Here is a 25,214-nt window from a genome sequence, read left to right as displayed (position 1 = left end):
CCTCAAGAACCAGCAAACCATCTTCATGAAAGTAGAGTATTTTTTCTATCAATTTTTATTTTTAATAGCTTTTCACACCTTCTCCCTCTCTCTCCACCTGACTGTTGTGACCCAGCAGAAATGGCCTTCTCAGTGGCAGCATTCAGAGCTAGATATCAAAGCCCCAGGCTAAGCTTCTACTCAGCCCAACACACTCCCTACACCAGGCCTTCAGAAGAAAACTCAAGACAGCAAAGAGAAGTCATTTTACAATAATGTACTTTATTATTTCTAATTCTCCCCAAACACATAAAAGGTGAACATACTGAATTGTTCCCTCCCCCCGTGTCAACACTGTATACATTTACACAAATAAATAAAAAAGTATAAATAAAAATAAATAGACAACATTATGTGCCACGCAAAAAAATAAAGATTTGTTTTTCTGAAAGGGCAATGGCTTTCACAATATTGGGATTCTGAATACAATACTCATTAGTTCTAGAACATTTACAGTACACTCACAGTTTTGCAGAGTATTACCATGGGTGGAGGACGGACGGTAAACCAAGCAGGAGGTACAAGATATATATGTGCACCCTTCTGAAATGGTTGAGATTACTGCAGTAGAATACCTTGTTTACAGCACACAGCTTATGTCAGGTAATGTAGTGCTTGTTCATTCGCTTGCAAAAATCAAATCTGAAGCAAGAGAGAAAACAAAAAAGGCTCCTCCGCATATTTCCCACTCTCATTTTTTTTGTCTCTCCGATTTAGAAGGGTGATTATTGCACAAGCAGGAATCCCTCCAAAAGGCACTTATTTCAGCTCTTCCCAAAAGTTGAATAAGACATTCTGTCATTTGCAGACCATGGTCGACCATCCACTTCTCGGATTTTAAAATGTATCCTAAAAAAAAGAAAGGAAAGAAAAACCCTAGAGTTTGGCACCTAATCACTCTTTTTTCACCGATGTGTACCATTACGTGAAGTACAATCCCAAAAGAGAAGTGGAAAAAAAAGAGTGGATAAAAGCCAAGGCTTTCTGCATAGCATTGGCAAAGTGGCTTTGAGCGGGCCAGTAAGCTGTAGCCCTGTGAAGTGTGCTCCTGTGTCAGTATCACCATTTCAACACAACAGTCCAGCTGAGGGAACACAGGATACTTCTGTTTTTTTTTTGTTTGTCTGTTTTTGTTTGTCTGTTTGGTTGTTTGTTTGTTTGTCTTCCCTCTTCATTGTGCGCACTGTGAGTCAAGCCAGTAGTGTGTCATACTGTATGTTTAAGCTAAATTCTTAAAAAACAAAACTAAACAAAAAAACTCTACATATCATGAAAAGTAAAATGGAACTGAAACAGTGCACTGTAGTCCGTAGAGGCCAGACGCTGGCCAAGAACCGGAGGGGAAGCTCCCCCCTTGAGGTTTGAGTGTTGCTCCCAGAGGAAGCCGACAGCAGCGACTTTTTGTGGCGTGTGGACAGAGTCAGGAGAAGGCCGCTCCATTAGTAGGCGAGGTGGTGGTGGTGGTGTGCGGTGGAGACGCTGGTTTAGGCGCCCGTGTGGTGCTGGAGGAGCTGGACCACGTAGCGCATCCGGTGTCGGAGTTCCGTGGAGCAGCCCCGCTCGCTCAGCACGCCGAGTGGGTAGGTGTACGAGACGCGCTCCCGGTTGATGTACGTCAGCAAGTAGGACGAGTCAGTGGCCTTGCACAGGATGATCTTTGTGTGATCAGTGTAGAAATTCACCTGTAGGACCAAAAAAAAAAAAAAAAGGATCAGAATTAGCAGTCACTATTCACTGTCAAACTGATTTGTCTTTAGCCATTTTAAAGAACACAAAGTCATACTGAAATCATGAAGTTGCAGGTAAATGTGAAAAGCATGCAAGCATTAAAAAGACTGAGGCTCTGTCAAAGTGTTTGCTGGGGGTGTTTTGGGGTGGGGGTTGCATGAAGAGGCCAGATGCAGAGGAGCAGCTGTAAAGGCTTACCTGCAGGGTGCCATTGTTGAAGAGCATGACTAATGCGTGGTCCGTCTTTACCCACTGCAGCAGGAGGGGCGATGCGGAGGGAGGGGGCAGCTCCTCATACTGAAGGTCTCCACCCTAGAGAGACAGAGAGAGAGACAGACAGACGGAGAGACAGAGAGAAAAGGTTTCAATTCTCTGCAAAATGGAAGAAAAGCCAATACCAGGGAAAAAACAAAACAAAAAACAAAGGACCACAAGACAGTGCCAAGTGGATTTCTCAATAAATGCATATGGAACTGATAACTTTTTCAAAAAAGACCACCACATTGTTGGCCACTTTTTAAAAGTAACACCGAGATATTATTTTCCTGTGACCAGTAACATTATCTCTAGGGCAGGGGAGCTGTACAAACCTCCATCAGGTTCTGCTCCATGTAATTGGCCATCAGCTCCACAATCTGCTTCTGACCGTGCAGCTGCTCTGGAAGAGTGTCGGCTTGGAACGTGAAGTGCTTGTTGTTGGCTAAACAGTAGTGGACAGTCCTGCGCGAGAGAGAGAGAGAGAGAGAGAGAGAGAGAGAGAGAGAGAGAGAGAGAGAGAGAGAGAGAGAGAGAGAGAGAGAGAGAGAGAGAGAGAGAGAGAGAGAGAGAGAGAGAGAGAGAGAGGAAGAGAGAGAGAGAGAGAGAGAGAGAGAGAGAGAGAGAGAGAGAGAGAGAGAGAGAGAGAAAAAAAAAGAGAAAACATTTGAGATTTGAGGAGGTGGAAAGCATGTTTTCTTTTAAAGCTAGCGCCAAAAATAGAGACAAAAGATTTAAGTCGGCGGCTCGTGATGTGGTAAATCCAGTCATGAGTAACTAGAGGGAGATTAATTAGATTGACCCATTGTGGAGGGGAAAGGCATGGCATGCAAAAGCCCACATATGCACGTGTTTAAAATGCCATTCCCACCTGACCTATTGGATATCAAGTATACACAATATTATGAGAGCATGTGGGAGACCTACTGACCTTCGCTGATCACATAAACTCAGATGAGTTCCCTCGTTGAACAGCACACCGATATTCTGGTTGGAGAGTTGGTAACCAAAACCATATTTGTTGGAGTAGTCTACCCATTTTGTTACCCAAATGAAGGGCTTGGGCTTTGAAAGGCATGGTGGGTTTCTAGAAGCTGAAATGGGGGGAAAAAAATAAACATAACTACATGAAAATCCAAATTACAGTTCATTACAGTAACAAATTGCTTGGGTCATTACCCAAGTTCCATGTAAATCATTAAGGTTCAATTCTCTCTCCAAGCCAAGAGTGTTGAGTGATTTCCAAGAAGCATACAAACCTGCAGGCATGGAGGACAAGCAGCTGTTGAGAACCCGAACAGCTGACTCAGCGACAGCAGCAGGAGTGAGGATGTCTTCACAAGCTACCAAGAGGAGAACAAGGCCTCATTGAACCACAACTCACAAATACTTAAAGAATCCAAACAATGCATGCCAAATTAGCATTTTTGGCATCACACTGGGTTAATCACGGTGAAACTGTTATGGGCGTTCTTTCATCAGCGTATTTAAAACCAGTATACAAAATGTATTGTAAAATAAATTATTTTCAAATTGCTGAGTCACTCTGCAGCTCACAGCTGAGAGGCTTGGCTTATACATAAGCTTTAGCATAGTAACACAAAAATGCTGTGTAAAGGAAGTAAACTGGTTGTGCTGGCTTACCGTCATTGCTGCTGGCCACCGTGCCCTTGAAGGATTGAGACGTGGACTTTCTGGACTCCTCTTCGGCCGGCGTGTCCGTGGGACCCGAGCTAGCTAGTGGGGCCTGAAGGAAGGGCAGGAAGAAGGGGGACAAATCAAGGAAAAGCCAATCCATGACTCAGGCCCCCCCCATACATCCAGAAACTTCTTAAGGGGTGGAGGAGTAAGCAAAAACATCCCCTTGTATTGGTTATTTACTAAGTCCTAAAAGAATAACATAGACAACCTTTAGGTCAGGATAAGGTTGTCATTTGATCCCCCAGTATGTTCTAATGCAATTCAAATGCCAGGGCATACAAACACGGAAACACATTTCCTGTTGTCTGCCTAGCTGTGCAGTGAACCTGACAGCTTGAGTCTTGTGTGGGCTGAGGCATTAACTGTGCTGTCCCCATAGATCACTTGGCTAAAAATTGGATTTGCTCAGCGCAATGCTATTCTAAGACTTACTGCACAATTGCTGGCCTCACACACATTCCATTATTCATCCCGAGCACTCACAGAGACATCCCGGCTGATCATGCAATCGCCTTAATGGCAGAGTGCATTCAAACTAAATCGACTGAAACGCCGGAAAAATGAGACGACGTCTTAAAAGGTCGTAAATAATTCTATACATGGCAAAGGTTATTCACCTTTCAAGACATCACCTGCTCTAAAGAAGGCACCAAATTAGATGCCTTTTGAAAACAAAATATGGATGCCGCCTTGAATGAACACAATCAACTGCACATCAACTGCACACTTTCCTCAGTCATTGCCAGATTTAGAACACAGAATCTTCACATTAAATAAACTAGAGATGGGGGGGGGGGGGGTAAATACCTCAGTTGCTCCTGTCTTGATGCTCATCTGTCGGCTGATGGAGCATTTCACAATGCCCGAGACCAGCTTCGAGATGTCATCCTTCTCCTCAGCTGGGCTCTTCTCAACTGTAGGTTAACACAGACACAGTCAGAGACAGAACTGTACAGTGGAAGCCAAGAGGCCGCGCAGAGAGCCTAGGCTCCATTTGTAATGAAGGTCACTTGCTAAACAATAGCGACAGTGGCAGCAGCAGCAGCAGCAGCAACGCATACCTTTAGATTTCTTTTTGCCAAAGAGGCTCTTGGCCATCTTGGTGAAGAACTTCTTGGCAGGGCTGGGTGGGTTGAGCTCGGGCACCATGACGCAGCTGCTGGGTGGCAGTTTATCTGGGGTGAAGCCCTGAACGAGGAAAAGCAAGACACAAGAGTCAGGACGGACCGTCCACACTGTAGGAAGACGCAGTCACACACGCGCAGATAAACACTGCACCGCTGAAACGGTGTCACGGTGCTTAGAAAACACAAAGTAGTCACAGATGTGCCAAAGGAAGTGGCCTCAAACAGTCACCTTGGTAAAATACTCATGGGTCAGGATCTGGTCCAGTGTGAGCCGGTCGGCGGGGTTCTTTTGCAAGATGGCGGAGATCAGCTTCTGAGCCGAGGGCGAAAGGGTCTGAGGGAGCGTGTACCTCACTTCCTTAATGCACTTGTATGTCTCTTTCAAGTCCAGAGTTTCAAATGGTGGATTGCCACACAACAATGTGTATCTGTTCCAAGAAAAAGAAAGGACTTAACTCCAGTGTGGGATGAATTGCGTAGAAATAATTTGCTCCACATAGACGTATAAACCAATGATCAAAAATGTAATCTGTCATTTCATATCTTGATTTCCACATCCTTATGAAATGTTAACAGTTGTCAGTAATCTATGTGTGTGGACAGTGTAATAAATAACTGCATGGCTCACTTACATGACACAGCCCAGAGACCAAACATCGGATTCAGTTCCATGTCCCTGTCTATTGAGGACCTCTGGAGCAAGATAATTGGGTGTTCCACAGATTGTCCTAAAAGATTTCACAATAAAAAGATGGTTAGTATACTTCAAGGCTGTATGGCAACCATAAAGTAATCATAACAACAAAACATACGTACATACATAAATAACAACAATACTCACTTCTTCCTCTGCTCAGCCGTTTCCAGTTTTGCTGCCAGTCCAAAGTCTCCCAGCCTCAATTCCATGCCTTCACTTACAAAGAAATTACCTACAAGAACAGTTGAGGTTAGATCCAGTCACTTCAAACATACAACATGAACAAACAGACATGTGCATGCACTGCTCACACACACATCCAGTCATGGTGAACCTACCTAGTTTGAGATCTCTGTGAAGGATGCCTTTATTGTGCAGATATTTCAGTCCCGATATGATGTGCCTCAGGTAATAACGGACCTCAGGATCGGTCAAAGTGTGCCTCGCCTTCCATATGTGAGCCAAGGACTGCAGAGGCAAAGCAAGGAAATCCATGAGGGTTCTGCTGTATTTTTACACACCAGGCAAAGAATGTAGCACACTGCTGTAAGGACAGCCACATACCTTCCTACTGCACAGCTCCAGGAAGATGTAAATGTTCTCCTCATCTTCAAAGTGGTGGGAGAATTTCACAACATGCTTGTGTTGTAAGGTTTTGTGGAGTTCAATTTCATTTATGATCTGGACAGAAACATTCCTTTATTACACCACCATCCATCAGTAAATAATAATAATAATAATAATAATAATAATAATAATAATAATAATAACAACAAATATTTCTTGTTTTCAGCATAGCAATGGCAGGGCCACAGTATTGTTTTACCTTTTCTCTCTGATGGGGTTTGGACACTCTGCTCTGCGGGATCACCTTCACAGCATATGTTTTTTCCGAGGCCACGTCTGTCATTTCGTAGCATCGTGCAAAACCACCCTTAAAAAAAATGTTAAAATGATTTAACTTGAATGAGATGTAGCTGTAGCATATATGATCGTTGAGAGCAATCTGATTTAATATGACGTAAGCTTATTATTATTATTTTTGCATAAAACAACTGCTGTTCTTACACATGGGATAAGCAACATCAGCCTTATGATGTGGCACCACTATGAAGCTTGGAAACCCGTTTCTGTATAGTATTTACAATGACTGGGCATTGGTCAGGCATTGATCATACATTGAATATGTTTTATTCCTAGCGGCTAAAGCAGAAAAGAATGCAGTAGCCTAAAGGCGAGCATGCGGCGTCTCTACACGAATAACGCATTTTACACCTTAAATGCAATTTAATACAGATGTGTTTGATTGCGATTAATAAAAACTGAAGGTGTAAGATGGTGTCACATGTTATTTTTTTCGGTGATTTGCAGAGGATGTCAAAATCACCAAACGCTCCATAGAAACAATGAAATGATATGACTGAGATGGTAGCCTACAGCCAAATTCCAAGGACCGGTTGGGAAACGACAGGGAGAGGCATTGTCAAACTTGGGTTAGTCATATCCTACACGAGGTCATTAGCGGACACCTGGTAGCAAATACTGCGTGGCGCACACCTTCACCAATGATCTAATGTTAGACGATTGCGATAGTCTACTCCATTCCTCCATATTAGATTGTATTTGAGCACAGAGTTAAACAACAGCAAAATGACATGACATGGACATGACACTGCTCATACTAATAAAATGAAGTCATGTAAGTGACGCTACCTTTCCCAAAATCTTTCCTTTGTAATAGCACCTCTTCCCCTCCACATCAACCACCACCTCAGGCTTTGTCGTAGCCTCAGATTTACTCCGGTTCGGCTTGGGTGGTGGTTGAGTAGTGTGCGTCCGCTCAGAAGGTTTCAATAAATCCGGATTCATCATTTGACACGAAAGGCGCTGTGTCGTAGTGAAACGAGCAGAATCCATTCACAGTCCCAAGAGTCCCAATAAACGCTGTCTCTTCACAGGTACTCCGTATATCCTTTCTCCTTACACTTATTCCTCCTTGCTTAGCCCTCGATATCTTAAACATGCCCAGACAGGGAATTCCTCAAGTATATAAACTGTTGGTGACGTCAGGTTTGTAGGCGGACAAGTGGGTGGTGCTTGACTCAGAGGAGCCGACGAGGTTTGTTGGAAGTGCTTTCAGTCAAACAGAAATCAAAGACAGCATGTGATGTGCATGTGAAAAACTGAATGAAGTGAAAAGATCATCCAATCACAGTAGACCTATGCCTTCATCTGACGCGTTGTCAATGAATGAATTCAATGTTCTGGACAACAAAAGTGACATTGAAAAACACTATGTTGACTTAACTTTATTGTCTTAGAACGTGTAAGCCTATACTACTGATAGATATTTGAAATAGTTAGGGTACTTCCCACTTCCACAGAAAATAGTAGGCTAATGATACAGTTTAATGTACAGGCTTAATTTCATGTAAAAAACACATAAAAGGGATAGATCTGCCTTTTTAACAGGCAATATTATTTCATCAGTATCATAGCATGAAATATCAATTTTGATGAATAACTGTGATAAATTACAGCTCTACCTAAATGTAAACATTCAATGCATTAATCATGCTACACAGGAAATGGCCCTAGTGCCACACGTTGGTAAATTCCCTAAGAGTATGGAGCCCCCTGGTGGCACAATTTAATACACAATTGGAGATTAGTGACACTACAGGTGGGTCTAAAAAAAAACTTAGAATATCATGGAAATGCCCCCCCCCCCCCCCCAATTTAGTTCATTCATTAGATATAAAGTGAAATATGTCAAGCCATTTTTTATTGTAATCTTGATGATTACGGCTTACAGTTCATGAAAACCAAAAATGAGTAAATATTATATTAGAATAAGGAGGTTATAATACAGAAATGTTAACCTTTTGAAAAGAAATGAACTAATTTGAACTTAATCTAAAATAGTTCATTTATACACTCAATATTGTTCTGGCTGCTTTTGCACAAATTACTGCATCAATGTGACGTGATATGGAGGCAATCAGCCTGTGGCACTGTTGAGGTGTTATGGAAGACCAGGTTGCTTTGTTTTTCTCTACGAAGCTCTCCCTAGCGTCTGTACGTGTCGATACGTGTGCGAGCCCTCGCTCAGTCTGAAGCTCTTTTCCTTTTCTTAGCATCTTCCAATAAGGGTTTTCGCTGCTTTTTTGCCGGCTCTGCCATTATACACACATTTGCAACAATCGCTAGCGTTTCGTTAGCCTGCCTCTGTGCTGGGGATGCAGGATGTAAACTGATCCTGCTTCTCGCGATGTCTGAGACTTTGTGAGACTGAAGGTCGGCGGGTCGGATACACTGAACTTGCAAGCGGGATATTCTTCCTACAGGCAGTAGGGGCAGGCGAGTCTTCATTCACCCTGTAATGAGTCATTTAACCATATACCGACTTACGAAGATGATTAACACGAAAACATTGCCTGGTGTCCCTTTAAAGGAGAAGTTCGGTGTGAAATTGACCTTAGCTGTACTGAAAGATGTTGCCGAGTACTTACATGTGTCCAGTAGGCACCTTCGCTCACCCCCTAGCATTCCGAATTACGCCGTTTTAGCCAAGTAGCTGTGGGGGGCATAGCGTAGCCTATTTTGGAACCTTTTTAATGGTGTAAAAATAGCGATTTAGTTGCATAGGCTACGCTATGCCCCCACAGCTACTCGGCTAAAAACGGCGTAATTTGGAATGCTAGGGGGTGAGAGAAGGTGCCTATTGGACACATGTGAGTACTCGGCAACATCTTTCAGTACAGCTAAGGTCAATTTCACACCGAACTTCTCCTTTAAGGTCATCTGTATTTTTGAGTCTGGTGTCTCTCATTTTTTCTCTTGACAATAAACCATACATTCTCTATGAGGTTCAGGTCAGACGAGTTGTTGGAAGGATTTTCAGTGAGCACACGTTTTGATACAACTGAAGCGCTTCATCTTCAGGTGCTTGTTGACAAACAGGAAATTGGTTTGCCGACTTCAAGTAAGCTAGAGCCCAGAGCCCATTGAGTTCTGTGTAGTGCCTTTGATTGGAACTCACAGAGGAAACTTTTTGGATCGTTTCCTACCCACTGAGCATTAATTCAGTATTACCGTAGACAAGTTTGAAAATGCACTTTACCCACCCCAGAACAGACACCAAATTACACACAAAGCAATAACACATTTGAGCCATTTTATTTATTACCTCAACTTCAATTTGAAGCTGTGGTATATTGTCAAATCTATGACCATCATCGGTGAATTAAATCATAGTACATAATCCAGTAACCAAAGCACACTGGACAAATTTGAACATAAGAAGACCGCAAAATCACAAAGCCAAGTGAAGAAAGCAAACAAACAACAAAAACAATGCAGTGGTGAAACCTAAACGGAATGAGGCCCCCAGTGGAATGGCCTGGCCTGACTGCATGGTCCTGAGTCTGAGCCAGGGCAGGAATAAATGGGGTTGTGTATAGGCTACGAAGCCCACTCAAATGTCCACTTCATCTCCTTTGGCCTTCTTCTCCTGGGACTCTGACCAGGCCTTGTTGATGGAGCGCCTCATTTCGTCATCCCCCTCTGTGTACATCTTCTTCAGCATGCCCATAAGGCCCTCACTTGGATCAGCGTTCGCATCATAGTTGGGTTTTCTAAGGGATACAGGTTGGTGTTAGTGCCTTTCTTGATAGTTATTGTTAGAGCACCAGAGCATGCAAGTTGAAGGGAAATAATGACATCTTGTTAGTTTGTCACAAGAACACAAAACAATTGTAACTCACTCTTTGTCTTTTGCTATCTTTTCCACCTGTGTTAGACAGTCCCATTTCTTCGCTGCAGCCTTCTTACACATGACAATGACCATGTCTGTTTTCACCTGGGAACGGCACAAATTAAGAGACGCATACAGTGAGGTTTTTGAATGGGTAAACCCTTCCCTTTGGAAAAACCTTTTAAAAAGCCAAATGTTCAGACAAAATGATGGCTGCCTTTATTGCTCGTACCATGACACATGAAAGAGTTGCTGTGATCAGCACAAACATCACAGCTCCATCTTGGCTAATGTTAAAAGGGGGTATATTAGACACTTTTATGACCTGGGCAGTATGGCAGAGTTGACTTAATATACTCAGCTTACATGCCATATTATGCAATGACAAGGAAACAGCGTAAAATGCATAGTCAGTTGTATTTTATACAAATCAAGCACACCAACTTGAACGACAAAAATCAGTACATCATTGCATTTTTAGTGTGGTTACTTAAGTAAACTTCTAACTTCTATTGATAAAGTTTCATTGCACACATTAACAAACAGGCTTGTTTATAGTATGATTAAACTGGCAGTGTCCATCATATAGTGCTTTTATGAAAAAGCAAGATGGGCATCCTGCACATGGGGGCTCATGACCATGCCCCCAGAGTGTAGCGCTGTAGATGTCTGGCTGATTTAGCTGCAGCAACTCGAGCTATGTAAAACCGATTGTTTTTGTTTTTTCCCCGTACCAACAGTACTCAGTGACCTCGAAAAACTGAGATCTATTTGAAAAATTGCCGGAATTCCCCTTTAAAGGTGCCCTGCCACACATATTTCATTACTTTGTGGTAATGTCTGAAGTCCTACCATGGACTCTGTAACATTATTTGTGGAAAAATGCTTTGTGGAAGATGCTATTGAGCTTGAAGAAGTCATACGAGTCATATCACTCTCTGTCTCTCTTTTAAATGCCTATTCCCTGAAGGCTACAGTTACTATGTGTTTGATATCGAAACAAAATAACCCAGGGAGTCTCATCTATCAAACACATAGTAATTGTAGCCTTCAGGGAATAGGCATTTAAAAGAGAGACAGAGAGTGATATGACTCGTATGACTTCTACAAGCTTAATAGCATCCACAGCGGAAAAAACTTAGAAGGCAAGCAAGCAAGTTTGGCGGTTATAATGTGAACATGCACGCTGCACTGTTGTGCGGTGGACTTTCGGAATGAATGGAGTCGGCGTTTCTTTAATATCGAGGCGCTAGTTTGTCCGATCATCATGAATTGCGCTGTCTGTCTGAAAAAGACGCGCTCTCTTCCCATGCAGTCAAAATGAATGGGAGTCTTCAGAACAGGCTTGTCATAGTGTCACCCTGACATGCCAGTGCGTAAAGTAATGTGAATGACTTGTTATTTTATCAAGGATTTCTTTCTTTTTGCAAAAAATGAAGTACAATAGGCATTAATTAGTAGGCCAGCAGCATGTTGAAATTATGTGCCAAATTGCCTTTTTTATTACAATGATAAAATTGTAAAAGGACGTGACCGAAGCTGAGGCAAGCCTGGCAATAGGCCTAGGCCCGACGGTAATTGTAAAGCAATTTATAAAAGATTCACTGAACAAAAACGCTGATGTGGTACATGAAAATTTAGCTAAAAATGTGGAGAATGCAATGCAATCAAGCATTTTGGACGATAGGCTATATTGGCACACAGAATAGGCTAGGCAACAGGCCGATGTGCGTTTTATTTGGAGACTGTTTTGCGAGACAGAGACTGAGTTTGCTGCTGATATTCTGGGGATATAGGCTACAACATAGCCAATGTAGGACTTTAGCCTTTTAATATATTTGCTGCATTGGATCAGTCTTTCTAGAAAGAACAGGCAAGAGCTTTCTAGCCTCACGTCAGCCGCGCCGCATCCCAGGCTACATTAAAAACATCCCATATACATTATAAACACAGCAGATGGCGGGCAGGTGCGGTTTTGAAAATTGGTCAAAAAACTTTGCTGATGGATGGATTAAGTTTTGCTATGCAGTTATGGTTGAAATAATAGCCCATCAGCGCGTCAGTGTGTGTGCCTCTCTCTCGCTCAGAGGGGAGGGGGAGGCTGAGGGGTCGATCAAGCATGGATTCTAAACTCTGTGGTGGATAGGATCTACAATTAGGTGTTAATTAATATTACTACCTAGGTCGAAGTACTCCCAAGTGCTATTGCGCCAGACATTGTAGTTCTCCTGTTTATTCGCTTGGAAAATCGTCACGTTTCATGTTGTGTGCCCTAACATTTTTAATCAACTACTTGTGCAACTGTATTTAAGTAGGGAAAACGTGGATGTGTTTGATTAATGCCATCTTACTCTCTCTACGGCCACGGCAGAGCCCGCTAGCATAGCAACATGCTAACACATTCGCGCCGCGCGCCAGAGCGTTTGAGTGCACATACCGACGCGGGAGAGGTACGACTCAACTCGTGAAAGTTAGGGTAAGAACATATATTACTACTGATTTTGGGTGGCGTGTTCCTTTAATAAGTCCTATGATATAGTGCTCAAGCCATGAATGCCAAACTTTACATTGGCCACTGAGACACTAGACAGTAGCCTACCCCCAACCCCTCCCCACACTCTCTAAAGATAGATAGATAGATACTTTATTGATCCCCAAGGGGAAATTCAAAATTAGAGTAGATTAGTCCTGAGTAGTATTACTTTGCACAAGATTTGGTAGGAGCATAATAAACGTTTGAGAGTGAGAGTAATTGTTGAGTTTTACAGATTGCTCTTATCTTATATGGATCCAATATTCTCAGTACTAACTTGACATAAGAAAAGAATATATATTACGTTTTAAGTTTGATACTCCATTAAAATAACAAACCTTCCGACTGCTTTCCTGGACGTCAATGGGACATAAAAGGTTGTTGATAGTCATTTGATGGTTTTTCCCATCCAGGTCTTTCACAAGAAGAACAAAAGTCCTGAAAAGATAGCATATATTACTTAGCATATAATGACCTCCAACACTGAGTACATGTTATCCTCCTTTCAGACAGCATATTGTTCAAGTGATGGCATAATAGTCATAATCAAGTTTATTTATATAGCACAATTTAAAACAACCTGTGGTTGACCAAAGTGCTCATAAAATAAATAGATAATAGAAGACAAAATGAATAAAGACACAAAAAAGCACAACAGGGAAATAAAACTAAAATAATATGCACATATATAGCCTATATAATTACATTCCACACTTAATTTAAAAGCCATTGATAGCACCAATAGTTGGTGTGGATCTAATGTGAAAAGGCAGGTTGTTCCACAACTTAACCTAGCTACTGAAAACACAGTCACCTTTATTTTTTAGACAACTCTGAGGTACTGAGAGCAGTAGTTTATCTGAGGACCTGAGGGCAGTGAAACTTTATAAGCTCACTTAGGTATTGGGGAGCTTGCCCATTTAAAGCTTTGTAAGATAATGTTACTCTAATGAATTCTTACTTTTCTGTGAAGGTGACTTCAACATTTTCTGCTGGAATCGTATGTACTCCCTTTAGTGTTATGTAAATTTTCACAAATTTCTCAGATTGGTCCCACCCTGTTAAAAATAAAGACAAGTCAACCTAGGATAACGCTATATTACAGTATGTTATCATGAAGAGCTTTCATTTTTAAGTGAAGACTGCTTTACTGTATTACCGTAATTACTGATTTTGACAGTATATCCCTTCACAGTTGAGGTATCTCCTGAATCACGTTTAGACTGCTTTTCCTTTAGCTGCCGTTTTTGTACCAGCTCCTTTTCAATCTTCTGTTGCTCCTGTTTAAGCACAGTCTGCACCCGCTTTCTTCCAGAACTCTCTATCAATCGCAGGACTTCATTCAAATCGCTCTCAAGCTCTTTAATCTGTGGTAAGAAATTACAGTTATTGACCTTTTCGTTGTCTTACACGTTGTTGTACAACGACAATGCATAATCAGAAAACACAACTTGTGCCGCGCAAAGACTGCAACCATGCAGCACTTTGTCCCAATGGTTCAACTTGTCACATCATCCTCCTTGTGTGAAGATCACTTAACACGAGTGCTGTTCTTCTCGTATCAGTAGTGGCCCAACTTTAAGCGACATTTTGAACTGAAGCTTGATTTTCACAAAGTATATCGCAAATCAAATCACAATATCTGTCAAAGCGTACAGTCCTAAAGTAAAAAACGAGTGCATGTTATATTCATCATGCCAGCCATTCTTTGCCCAAGGTAAGGACATGTTAGCATGCCGTTTACTGAATGTCCAGTTGTAACGTTACCTTTACTGACACTACAACCTGGATACGTTTCGCTACGCGAGTTCTTTCTGGTAATGTCTACTAATAATGTGATAGAGACATGCTGTTATCTTTAATAACACATTCAAGTCAAATGAAACAAGGTTAACGTTAGCTAGCCGATTAGCTTCCTGATGTTAACCACTAGTTTTTAAATATAAAATCAGACCCTATCCCAGCCTTGCCTGTGTATCCATGTCCATGACGGAATTCCAAATATTGGGCTAAACAATTATTTCAAAGATCACCAGAAATCACAAAATAGAATGCCGGTGTTTCACTTTTGACTTCTGACTTGAAAAGACTTGTCACTTCACTTGCGCTTTCTTTTCCCGCAACAAGCCTTCTGGAAGGATTCGATTCTACTACTTCCGTGAACACCGGTATCAAAATAAAGGTTGTATATCGACACTTCCATTTTAGCTTTGAACAATTCTACCTCTTGAGCAAACAGCAAAGCTTCTCCACAGTCAAAGTAATAACGTTCGTTTAGAAATAGGCTATATAAGATTCGTTACACACATGTTAATTGCGAATAAAAAGGGAACATGTAGAATTTATGTATTAATGATATAATAGCGAGTTTATAGGCCTACACAGTAGCCTAATGTGAAATCAGCCCCATTCTCTGTTGCCTGAACATGCCTGAACATGAATCGATCACTCTTTCGGCAAAACCACGAACAGTTTTCACGTAGGTAGCTTTGACTCTTTGCAAAACTCTAAACACCTTCTTAGTCTAGTCGTGATCCCCATAGGCCCATGTTGAGTACCCTAAAGTTTTATTGCAGAAATGTCATCTATAGGCCTAGTGGGTGGAATTCAAATTTGCATAATTAGCATAAATAGGCAATTAAGGCGAGGCAGTACAGGTGAATAGGGTAACACATTTAAATAATAGAGATCACACTATGAAACTTTCTGAGTTGATTACAAAATGAGAAAAAAATGTATTGCATGTTTTTTATATTTTAATGTTTACATATGCAAATGAGGCCCTATCTCATTAAAAATGCTCTAATTTGCATACACACAAAAGCAGATAGTGTGATAAAGCCAGGCTCAAAATAGTTTTTTCAAGGTAAACATGTATACTTGGGGGGGGGGGGGGGGGAGTTGGTGAAAACCTTTAAGAAACTGGTAAGGAGGCAGTGTTAACCTATGGACAGACAGATTAAGAAATTAAGTGTGCCATGCAAAACTAGAAAAGCACTCCGAGAGTGCAGACCTCCGCCAAGCGAAAACATAACCGCCTCCTGGATCCAGACGGTGATCCGGATCACTCCCAAACTTTTTGAGTTATCTTGCGAACAAACAGATGAACAGACACACAGACAAACAAACAAACCCCGATGAAAACATAACCTCCTTGGCAGAGGTAATAACTATATAACAGCTTGCACACACACAAACCCACAAGAACTATATACAATATGCAAAATAACTATATCCAGCATGCACACGTACACAAATGCACAATAACTATATACAAGAACTATATATGACATGCAAAATAACTATATACAGCATGCACATACACACAAACCCACAAGAACTTTATACAATATGCAAAATAACTATATCCAGCATGCACACGTACACAAATGCACAATAACTATATACAAGAACTATATAGAACATGCAGCGTGCGCGCACACACACACACACACACTGTAAACTATATAACTATATACAGTATGCACACACACGCGCGCACACACACACACATATTTAACAACAACCACACAATCCCACTCAATAGCCTTCACCATCTTCATCATTTCTTTCCTCATTCCCTTCAGTCTCATCATCTTCTTGATTTTTATCTGAATGTATTGTGAATGGGTTGCAGCAGCGGACCTCACCCCCTTCACACTTGCAATAGTCAGTGCAACTGAGACTTGCAGCATGGCAGCTGCAGTTTCCTTTGCTGCAGGCTTTCAATGTGCTGCAGCTACAGCTGGTGACATCAAGCAAATTTACTGGAGCCACTGCCTGAATGGCAAGAGCGGGCATGACAGCCCCTTCACTAGCAACCTCCCACCCAAACTGTGTGATGTCTCTGGCCTCTGCAGGAGGCTCTCTCTGACCTGCAGCCTTCCACCATGGCATGTGTGCTCTTGGTTCCATTTGGACTTGAAATGTAGAGGTCATAGTAGTCTGCCCAGCTGAATATGGGGCCCATTCCTGGTCTCAATACAGTGCTTGGGGAACCTGATGCCACTCATAGTGACCTAAAAGGGACCGAGTTCTTTGTTGCACTGTATGGGCAGAAGAAGGCCAAGTCGATGAACAACACTCACTACCAGATTTACAGTCGCAGCAAAAAGCCTCCTAAGCTCCAACAGATGCCAACCTGATGCTGCACATACTGCGTGCTCATCTTCAGGTCATGTTGTGGAAGGCTGCAGGTCAGAGAGACTAATATGTAGGCTAAACACCCACCCCTATTTTTCCAGTGTCCCTTGGTATGCAAAGTAACATAGTTAACAATACAACACTCAATTTTCGTTGACATGTCATTGGCGAAATTGAACATTAGGCCTACCAGAAATTTGGTGATGGCCTTGGAGTCTGGATGGCTCATATTCAGTGGGGTGAAGTTTCATGCAAGAATTGAGGCTGTCAGCATTTAAGGGCAACTCCACGCAAAACTGTCATATCCATAACGCCAACTAAATACCATGGCATTGTGTTGGCGTTATGGATGTGACCGTTTTGCGCGGAATTGCCCTTAAACGTGAGCGCAGGTTTGTCTTTATATTTTTCATATGTGAGTAAGATTTCTCACATGCAAGTGGAACCGCACAGGGTTAACACAGCAAGCCTACTAACTCGTTGCAGTGTGCGATAGGCCTATATAACGGGCAGTTAATTTCACGTTTTCAGAATCAGTCTTCGGATGGAAACTTTTCCATTTCAGCCTTGTGTTCGCGCTCGCAAGCTGTGGTCGCTGACGTTTCCTTTTTGACATTTTCCTTATCTAGCCTACAGCAAGCGCACACATCAACAAAGTGTTCTTGTTGACTGAAATGGAGGGAAATCGGTGGTTTTGTTTGATACTGACATGGCAACAAACCGAAAATGTAACAATATTGTGCAGCTACGGTTACGGAGTCAAGTGATTAATTAATTTCAAATGCTGAGCTGCATCAGAGAGATCAAAGAGCCGCGGGTTGCCGACCCCTGTCCTAGTTCAACTCGTTTCACTAATGCCAATCCAGGATGAGTAGGAGCGACTATGTTAAGCCAGGTGTTAAGTAAAATGCAGGATGTGTGCGCGTTCTCGTTTCTGCTCCGAAGTGCCCACTGTTGGAATAAAAAAAAAAACGCGGAAAATAGCGTCATTCACACAAAGTGAACAACCGCTTTTGATATAGACTAACACTGAAGTAAAGCTGTCCTTTTTGGAATGGGGAATCATGGCTATTTCTGTAAAACAGCAGGAGTAGGCAAATTTACGTATGCACCCACGTGTGAGTGCCTTGTCTCGGCACGCAACGTCATTAGAAAGAGCTTGCCACTGCAAATATGCACATAGTATGATATACCTAATATACCTTAATATTATAGTTGAAAATACCTTCGGAAACTTGCCCCTCCACTCCCAAGCAAGTACAGTCGGCCCTAGGCTATTCATCAAACGTCTATCAATAAAATAAGCAGTATAAAATAAACAGTAGCCTGACTGGGCCTATGTTAATAATTATAAGGCTATCGCAATTAAAATATGGTAGTACGCAGACAATCTGTTTTGTTTTGCGAGCAAATACATTTAGCAAATAGTTTATAAATGGAATAAAGCTCCTTAAAAATTAGCACGGAGGTCTGATGTGAATGACAGCTAGCAGAACCAATAAGACCATTAGAATTATTAGCTTGGCTGTTGCCTGGTCGGGACCAGGCTAGGTGCAGAGAATAAATCCCCATGGTAACTTATGTGCCATCTCTTTTGTGAAACCAAGTCAAGGCTAAATTCATCCATGATAACCTAAAAATCCCAGTGTAATCCCTTATGTAGGTTTTGTGAAATACCCCTCTGGCCTGGCTAGTTTTGTTTACCAGGTTAGAACAGTGCAGGTTCATATCAACAATGGACAGAAACTATCAGTGAGGCATTTAGAGTAGGCTACATTGTAGGCTGTAGACTGTATGTTCTTCTCATTTACAGTACTGAAATGTTTGTCTGCTAGGCTATCTGTCTGCAAAATTCGCTGCCAAACTCACAACCAGGTGTGTAATGACTGCTCAGTAGTGCTCCTTTATAAATGAGCTCAGTGTTTCCCACAGAATTGAATTCTATTTGTGGTGGTAGGTTTGCAGAATTAACTTTTTAACAAATTAGCACAGCGGGGTTATGATGCTAACCAGATTTAAGCACAATTTAGCCAGTCGTCTTCTATGTCTTGCAGGATTGTTAATGTTTAAACGTGTATGTAGTCCATTGAGAGACAGAGAGACAAGGAGAGGCTGCGCAAAGGTGCACATAGCTATACAATGAAAGAATTCAATCCAATTTATATACTACAACATGGAAAATCATTGTGTGGTGGTCAATGTTGATATTGTGGTAGGCCGCCACAAATAAATCAATGTATGGGAAACACTGTGGGCTGAAGGCATTGTTCGATTTTGAGCTCAGGTAAAACTGTTTTGAGGTGATTGTTCAGTTTGGCAAAAAGTGTCAGAGGGTTTGTCAATGCAACTTGAGAATGTGGTTTTGTGTAATGTTTTCAGAAAAAGGTGGAAGGTTCCAAAAAAATTGAGCCAGTTGTGAAAAACTGTAAATGTTACATGCAAGTAACGGCTCCCATACACAGCTGCGTTCCGTCAACGCATGCCAGTGGGTGTTCCCGACGGTAGCTATGCAAATGACTTGAAGTAAAACCGTAATGTGATTGGTTGGTGCCGTCCGTAGATTGGCTTGATTGGCCGGTGCCGTCTGTCGGTGCAGCAACAGCTGAACTCCTCAACGCGAGCGGCGGGAGAAACGCGACGCGACGGACCCACAATTCAGTTCGGCAACGGATCACGTGAGCCCATGTAAAGTGAATGGGATGCGTCTCCAGCAACGCGAAGCACGCAGCTGTGTGTGGGAGCCGTAATGCTTGATTAAACAATTGCAAAATAAGCTTCAGAGAAGGCAGTCAAATTAGGAAAATAGGCAGTGTATTTACTTACAGTTGATGACATGCTTCATGGTACTAGCCTAGCTCTGCCACCTTATTACTTTCTGAATCATTTTCCACTGAATATGGTCTGTAAAGCAGTTTCCCACAACGTTGATCAATATTCACCAGAGCAGCTAAGTGGCACATGTCATGACTTTCAAAATAAATGCTTTGTTATGATTAAGGGCTTATCTAATCATTTATGGGTCATTACTTATTGCTGATGTTAAGGATACAAACAGCTGATCCAAGACTAAAGACATGAATATAACAGGTCAATTTAACTTATTCATTGCTTTATTCATCAATGACAAGTAGAGAATAATAATATAAGAAGTTCTATGTACATCTTCAATCATGACATGTCAAGATGACGTCACACAACTCTTTACATACAGGCCATCATCAAATATGAAGGAGAAATCCATGTTGGTCAGTTCTTAAGAGGGAAACTACCACTGCCTCATGTGATGGGTTGCTGGATGGTGAAGGTTGAGGTATGCAACGAGTCTGCAGTTTAGTCTGCCATCACCACATGGCTCTCTGGATCCCCGACATCTGGTTATGGTCGGCCAGGTCCCGAAATACAATGCGACTGACACGCCATCGCCGCTTCACCCCACGTGGCCTAGATGTCAGCACACACCTATTACGAATGCGCACCGGGCAGCTATCCCGAGGTAAAGCAGCAATTTCTTTATCTGCAACTTCCTGTTAGGCATAATGGTAAAAAGGAGACATAATCAGGTCACGCACAGAACATACTTCACTGTTGCACAAAATCATCTCACTTCCTTGTGATTACATATTGTGCAAGATATATACCTGAAGTTCCTTAGGCAGAACTGTGTTCTTCCTTAGTGCGTTGATGCGAAGTCTTGTGTCTGCATATTCAAAGGCCATCTGTCTCCTCTTCACATCTCGGACCATCCGCCAGTCTACATAGTAGCCCCTGACCTGTTCTACCACACCCCATGAACACCTGAAGGCCTGTAGGTCAGTGACAGGAAAAATAAAATGATGGTGAGTAAATTGAGCAAGTGGCTTGACTGATTCAAACATCTTCCAAACTACTGATCTTGCTCTTCTAAAATTAGTATGTCTGACTTCCCCCTCATTCTGTTAGAAATATCCTAACACACATTTAAGTGCAGAGGTTTGCATCCACCGACAGAAAGGAGATAAACAAAGACATGCATTTTTATCAACACTTTATGCTTTACAAGCATTTCTTCATCAGGGAAAGGGATAGAAAAAACAAACATTGTATTCGTGGAGAAGTTTGCATCTCACTATTTTCACTAATCTACAGGTTTCTATGATATTCAAGTCTGAGGACTGGAAAGGCTATGGCTCGCCATCTCTATTAGCACACACAACACATAATGGCTGGCAGAAGACAATATCGTGTATTTGAATTAGTTCGTCAAAAATTAAGAAAATCTATCGCATCTACATTAACGTTAGTCAGTCCACTTACCACACTAGCAAGTAAGTAGGCTAACGTTTATGCTACCTGGCTGCCAATGTATCCAGTCAGAAATATGACGTGTATGGTATCTCTATTAATAACAACTATTGGAATGAATTAGCAGAAAATCAAGACCATTCACATAGTGAAAAAGATTTTAGATTAGTTCACCTGCTTAGATAAATTCAGGGATGATTGCAGTAGCCCGACACCCGAACAGACAACCTTGTAGGCAGCCATGTTTATCCCCTTCTTCTTCTGGAGTTCAGGGCAAAGGAGCTGAATTGCCTATTGCGCTTTATCGCCCTCTAATGGTCTGATGTGGACACTGCGTGTTGATTGTATTCAGTCTGGTTTTAATGTGCATTTCTTTTTGAGTATTTTACTCTTCGTGAGTCTTTACACTGTATATTCGTTATGTTGTGATACTACAGTGTATGTTCTCCTCTATTATTTGGGGCAGCAGACTATGGAGGGAAACTGTAAAGACAAATAATTGAATATTTTCAGTCATTAATTTGTAATCTACATGTATTGTGTAGCCTGTCCATTTCTTGCAAGAAAACTAAATCACACTGCAGAACGGTGCACACTGAGGAACCAAATGGTGGCAGTGTAAACAAGCATTTGGTCTGTCTATCTCATTTGAAACAGAAACAATTCAATTTATAGAATAGATTGATCCTGAAATATTAGAAGCTGGTGAATAGTTTGCCTAGATTGTATGTTGTTGTTAAGTGATAAGGAACACAGATGAAAAACCAGCACACATAAAGTATTTAAATTGTACTGCTAAATTAACACAAGTTAACAAATTGCTTTACAGAAATACTTTAGAAATACCCATCACAGACTCGTGAAGTGGGGTCCATAAGGAGACAAGTGTTGAAAGGGAGAGGTGTCTGTGTGAAATGAACACATGGAAAACATATTACACAGGCCCACACAATAAGGCATAAAGCAAGCACACAGCAATGAAAAATAAATACAGGACATGATGTTTGAGTTTGTGGACATGTGTTTCACTCACTCAGCAGAGTCTCTCAAGCTATACAGTGTATGCCTCCTCAGGACTTAGGATTTACACAGCACGTGCATTTCTACAAATCACGGCCAGCCATGCGTGACTCCTCAGTGCCCTCTGGTCACCCTATATCTCCCCATGTAGTAATGTAACATAAAGTTCAGGAAGTAACTCTTAAAATGGAGTCACCTGTTTGAGACTACTGCACAGTTTCATCATTAAATTCTCTTGCAGACAAAGACTGGTTTGTAGTATTGACACTATTCTTAACTTCTCTCCATCCCCCTACTCTAAACTCCTTTTAAATCGGAAGTCTGTGCTCTTCCATTGGTAGTTTAGTGATTCGTGGAACTCAAAGTTTTGCCTAGGTATACATGTACATTTTACAAATGTAAAAATGTGTTAATAAAAAGCATGTGATATTCATCCTAATTTTCTCTTCAAGGTCCAAAACTTGCACTAGCCTACCTTACATCACTGCATTCTTTGGTGAAACCAAAATGTGTGTCTGTATCCGCATTGCACAAGTAGTGTGTGTGTGTGTGTGTGTGTGTGTGTGTGTGTGTGTGTGTGTGTGTGTTCGTTCCAATGTGCTTTTGTGTCTGAGAACCTGTGTGCACTGCCAGTGTGTTTGTGTGCATAGCCAAGTGTTGAAATGTGTCAGTTGCAGCACCTGGATGAAGTTGCACAAAATATAGTGACTAAAGACTGTGGCAGTGATCCAGCATCATATACTATTGGCACATGGTCTTGAGATTGAGAGTGAAATATGTCAGTTGCCATGTCCCCTGGATGAAATTTCATGAAATTTGGTGTGCATCTGAAAATTGTGGTAGCGGTGCATCATGTCAAAGTGAGTGACACTTTGAGGGACCAAACGCTTCTACTCCGCTGTGTTAGCGCTGCAGCGGTCATTGTAGAAGCAAGTGTGATGAAGATGAAGGGGGGAGAGAGTGAGGGAGGTATATGCAAGAGAGAATGTGTGTAGTGTTTGTGAGATTGTGAATGCTTAGCCTTAGATAGAGGTTGTGGGGGGGGGGGGGGGGCGGCATCCAAAATAACACAAAGGAGTATCTTGTTTTAACAGTGTAACAACAGAACTGAACAGAACAGAAGAACACTAGAAAAAAATGTTTTTGTTTGTAATGTCATATTGGATTAAGATTGGCTTTGTGGGCTGTACAGTTATGCAACTTTGCACATTGTTCTGAAGCAAATGAGGATCATTTTCCTGACAAAACCATCAGGAGATTTCAAGGCATTATGGAACAGAGGGGCCTTCTGCCATTCTCTGGTTTAGAATCCCTCAGGAGTTTGCATAGAACAATGCAAACTATTTCCTGCAGGTTTTCCCAGGCCACCATCATTGTTACCAGACACTTGAAGATGCCCTTTTGGATAAATACTAACATATGGTTAATTGTACAGTACCACTTTAAACCACCAGTGCAAAGTCAAAGAAGATTTTGCCAGATAGGTCTACACTTAGTCTCCTCTACTGAATTGACCAACTAATCAACACACTATTAAGTGTGTTCTTTTTCGTGAACTAAAGGGCACATACTTTATTTAGAAAATCTTCTTTCCCCCCTTTTGTAATACCCAGCAAATTGATAACCTGCGAGCAACCAGGGCCAAATTACAGGAGTGGATTTTTACCACGAATCAACTCAGTTGTTTTCTGCCTGCAAACAAGCACACAGAACAGAGATCTATTCTACTTTTAACATGATCAAGGGATGGGCCATTTCTAGGCCCCCCCCCCTCCCGACATTGCAATGTGCCTACTTCAAAGAGCACTGTTCCCACCTATTTTGGCCTACCATCAAATGCTTGACCTCTTAGCATGGAGCTAAGACCATGTAGTTTCTTTCTAGATTCAGAATTAATGTGTGTTGCACTGGCACAGAGTTACAGAGGCTAGAATATTGTTTTTTCTCTACCGGGTTACAAACATCTTTGAACTGACCACATTTCAGCCCTCTAAGTCACTTGAGTCACTCAAGAAACACAACTGAGCCCTAGCAGCAGGTCTTGTGAAGCTGTGTGTAAAAGTAGATCAATAGAAGAAAAGATGAGTAGATTACACAGTTATTTGTAAAGGTATGTCCATGCGTTTGGCAAAATGCCCTATGGATACTCCCTGGCCTATAGGACTGTAGTTACCCAAAATGCATACTGACAATAAAAGGCTTACAGAAGTATATGAACCCCTTGGTGTAGAAGCATAATCATGGTCTCAAATGAAAGGTAACACTGAAATGTTATTATTGGTATTTTGATTGCATATCAGGGGTTCTGATATAGAAGGACTACACAAAATATGGAATAATTACACAAAAGTCTTTATTTTTGCATTTTTGTTTTTGGTTCAATGGATGTGTAAAACATGGACTATACATCTACACAACTTACAGTATATTGGATAAAACAACATGAATATTCCATTTCTATGGATTATTGTGGATATTTCAAGACCCAATATGCTGCATCTACTTATTGCTAATGATATACACTGCAGCTAGAAGGTAGGGAAGCACCAAAGGCGGGGGGGGGGGGGTGCATGGAGGATTAAAAAGCTCAAAGCAGCTCTAATCTATTGGCCGGTACACCATTGGCCTTAATGAGGGCCTCATTCAGTATCTCGTTTCGTTCAGAAAGAAATCTTCTTCCATTTTCATACTTAGAATCTTCTGCCATTTTCATAACCTGTATGTCTCATTTCATAGTCTATGTTCAAAGTCAGAGTTGATGGATTAGGCAAGAGATGAGATGTACCGTAATTTCCCAACTATTAGGTGAGGTATACATTGATTTTGCAAACTTTTTTCAGCTATGAGGTTAACACATCATCTTTGAGACGGTGGGAAATTCATTGCGTTGCCACTTTATATTAGAGAAGCACTCATTTTCGTTTATAGTTTGAT

General features: G+C 41.6%; 3 protein-coding genes across 3 annotated transcripts; all 3 read right to left on the bottom strand.

Annotated features, from left to right (window-relative positions):
• Positions 1-241: 241 nt before the first annotated feature.
• On the bottom strand, positions 242-7,585 carry plk3 (polo-like kinase 3 (Drosophila)). Its single transcript, XM_076295236.1, has 15 exons — positions 7,261-7,585; positions 6,374-6,481; positions 6,112-6,228; positions 5,886-6,015; positions 5,692-5,779; positions 5,483-5,578; positions 5,080-5,278; positions 4,785-4,911; positions 4,531-4,637; positions 3,667-3,769; positions 3,282-3,365; positions 2,954-3,116; positions 2,358-2,487; positions 1,966-2,079; positions 242-1,721 (listed from the first exon to the last, which is right to left on the bottom strand). The coding sequence occupies exons 1-15, from the start codon at positions 7,462-7,464 to the stop codon at positions 1,524-1,526; spliced, it is 1,968 nt and encodes a 655-aa protein (XP_076151351.1). The 5' UTR covers positions 7,465-7,585; the 3' UTR covers positions 242-1,523.
• Positions 7,586-9,710: 2,125 nt separating this feature from the next.
• Positions 9,711-14,968, bottom strand: cacybp (calcyclin binding protein). The gene is made up of 6 exons (XM_076295234.1): positions 14,807-14,968; positions 13,996-14,203; positions 13,798-13,894; positions 13,175-13,274; positions 10,314-10,408; positions 9,711-10,184 (listed from the first exon to the last, which is right to left on the bottom strand). Exons 1-6 carry the CDS (start codon positions 14,822-14,824, stop codon positions 10,025-10,027), a joined length of 678 nt encoding a protein of 225 aa, XP_076151349.1. The 5' UTR covers positions 14,825-14,968; the 3' UTR covers positions 9,711-10,024.
• A 4,805-nt stretch (positions 14,969-19,773) lies between these two features.
• Positions 19,774-21,514, bottom strand: mrps14 (mitochondrial ribosomal protein S14). The gene is made up of 3 exons (XM_076296029.1): positions 21,435-21,514; positions 20,618-20,782; positions 19,774-20,503 (listed from the first exon to the last, which is right to left on the bottom strand). Exons 1-3 carry the CDS (start codon positions 21,501-21,503, stop codon positions 20,321-20,323), a joined length of 417 nt encoding a protein of 138 aa, XP_076152144.1. The 5' UTR covers positions 21,504-21,514; the 3' UTR covers positions 19,774-20,320.
• Positions 21,515-25,214: the final 3,700 nt, after the last annotated feature.

The sequence above is a fragment of the Alosa pseudoharengus genome, unplaced genomic scaffold (genome assembly GCF_046254945.1).
Source record: "Alosa pseudoharengus isolate Yale_2024_CS ecotype anadromous, Long Island Sound unplaced genomic scaffold, YU_APseudo_1.1 YU_APseudo_1.1_scf_2, whole genome shotgun sequence".
Classification (NCBI taxonomy): domain Eukaryota; kingdom Metazoa; phylum Chordata; class Actinopteri; order Clupeiformes; family Clupeidae; genus Alosa; species Alosa pseudoharengus.
The sequence above is the reverse complement of the archived record's forward strand: the minus strand, read 5'-3'. Positions and strand labels throughout refer to the sequence as shown.

What these genes read in the sequence shown, in the direction of transcription:
- plk3 (XM_076295236.1), bottom strand. Translation starts at nt 7,464, where the DNA reads ATGGATTCTGCTCGTTTCACTACGACACAGCGCCTTTCGTGTCAAATG. An exon ending in ACGGCTGAGCAGAGGAAGAA is followed by an intron (nt 5,579 to 5,691) that starts GTGAGTATTGTT and finishes GAAATCTTTTAG; the next exon opens with GACAATCTGTGGAACACCCA. An exon ending in TCAAGACAGGAGCAACTGAG is followed by an intron (nt 3,770 to 4,530) that starts GTATTTACCCCC and finishes CCCTTCCTTCAG; the next exon opens with GCCCCACTAGCTAGCTCGGG.
- cacybp (XM_076295234.1), bottom strand. An exon ending in TGTCAAAATCAGTAATTACG is followed by an intron (nt 13,895 to 13,995) that starts GTAATACAGTAA and finishes TATTTTTAACAG; the next exon opens with GGTGGGACCAATCTGAGAAA. An exon ending in AAGATAGCAAAAGACAAAGA is followed by an intron (nt 10,185 to 10,313) that starts GTGAGTTACAAT and finishes TGTATCCCTTAG; the next exon opens with AAAACCCAACTATGATGCGA.
- mrps14 (XM_076296029.1), bottom strand. Translation starts at nt 21,503, where the DNA reads ATGGCTGCCTACAAGGTTGTCTGTTCGGGTGTCGGGCTACTGCAATCA. An exon ending in CCCTGAATTTATCTAAGCAG is followed by an intron (nt 20,783 to 21,434) that starts GTGAACTAATCT and finishes ACTGACCTACAG; the next exon opens with GCCTTCAGGTGTTCATGGGG. An exon ending in TTCTGCCTAAGGAACTTCAG is followed by an intron (nt 20,504 to 20,617) that starts GTATATATCTTG and finishes TATGCCTAACAG; the next exon opens with GAAGTTGCAGATAAAGAAAT.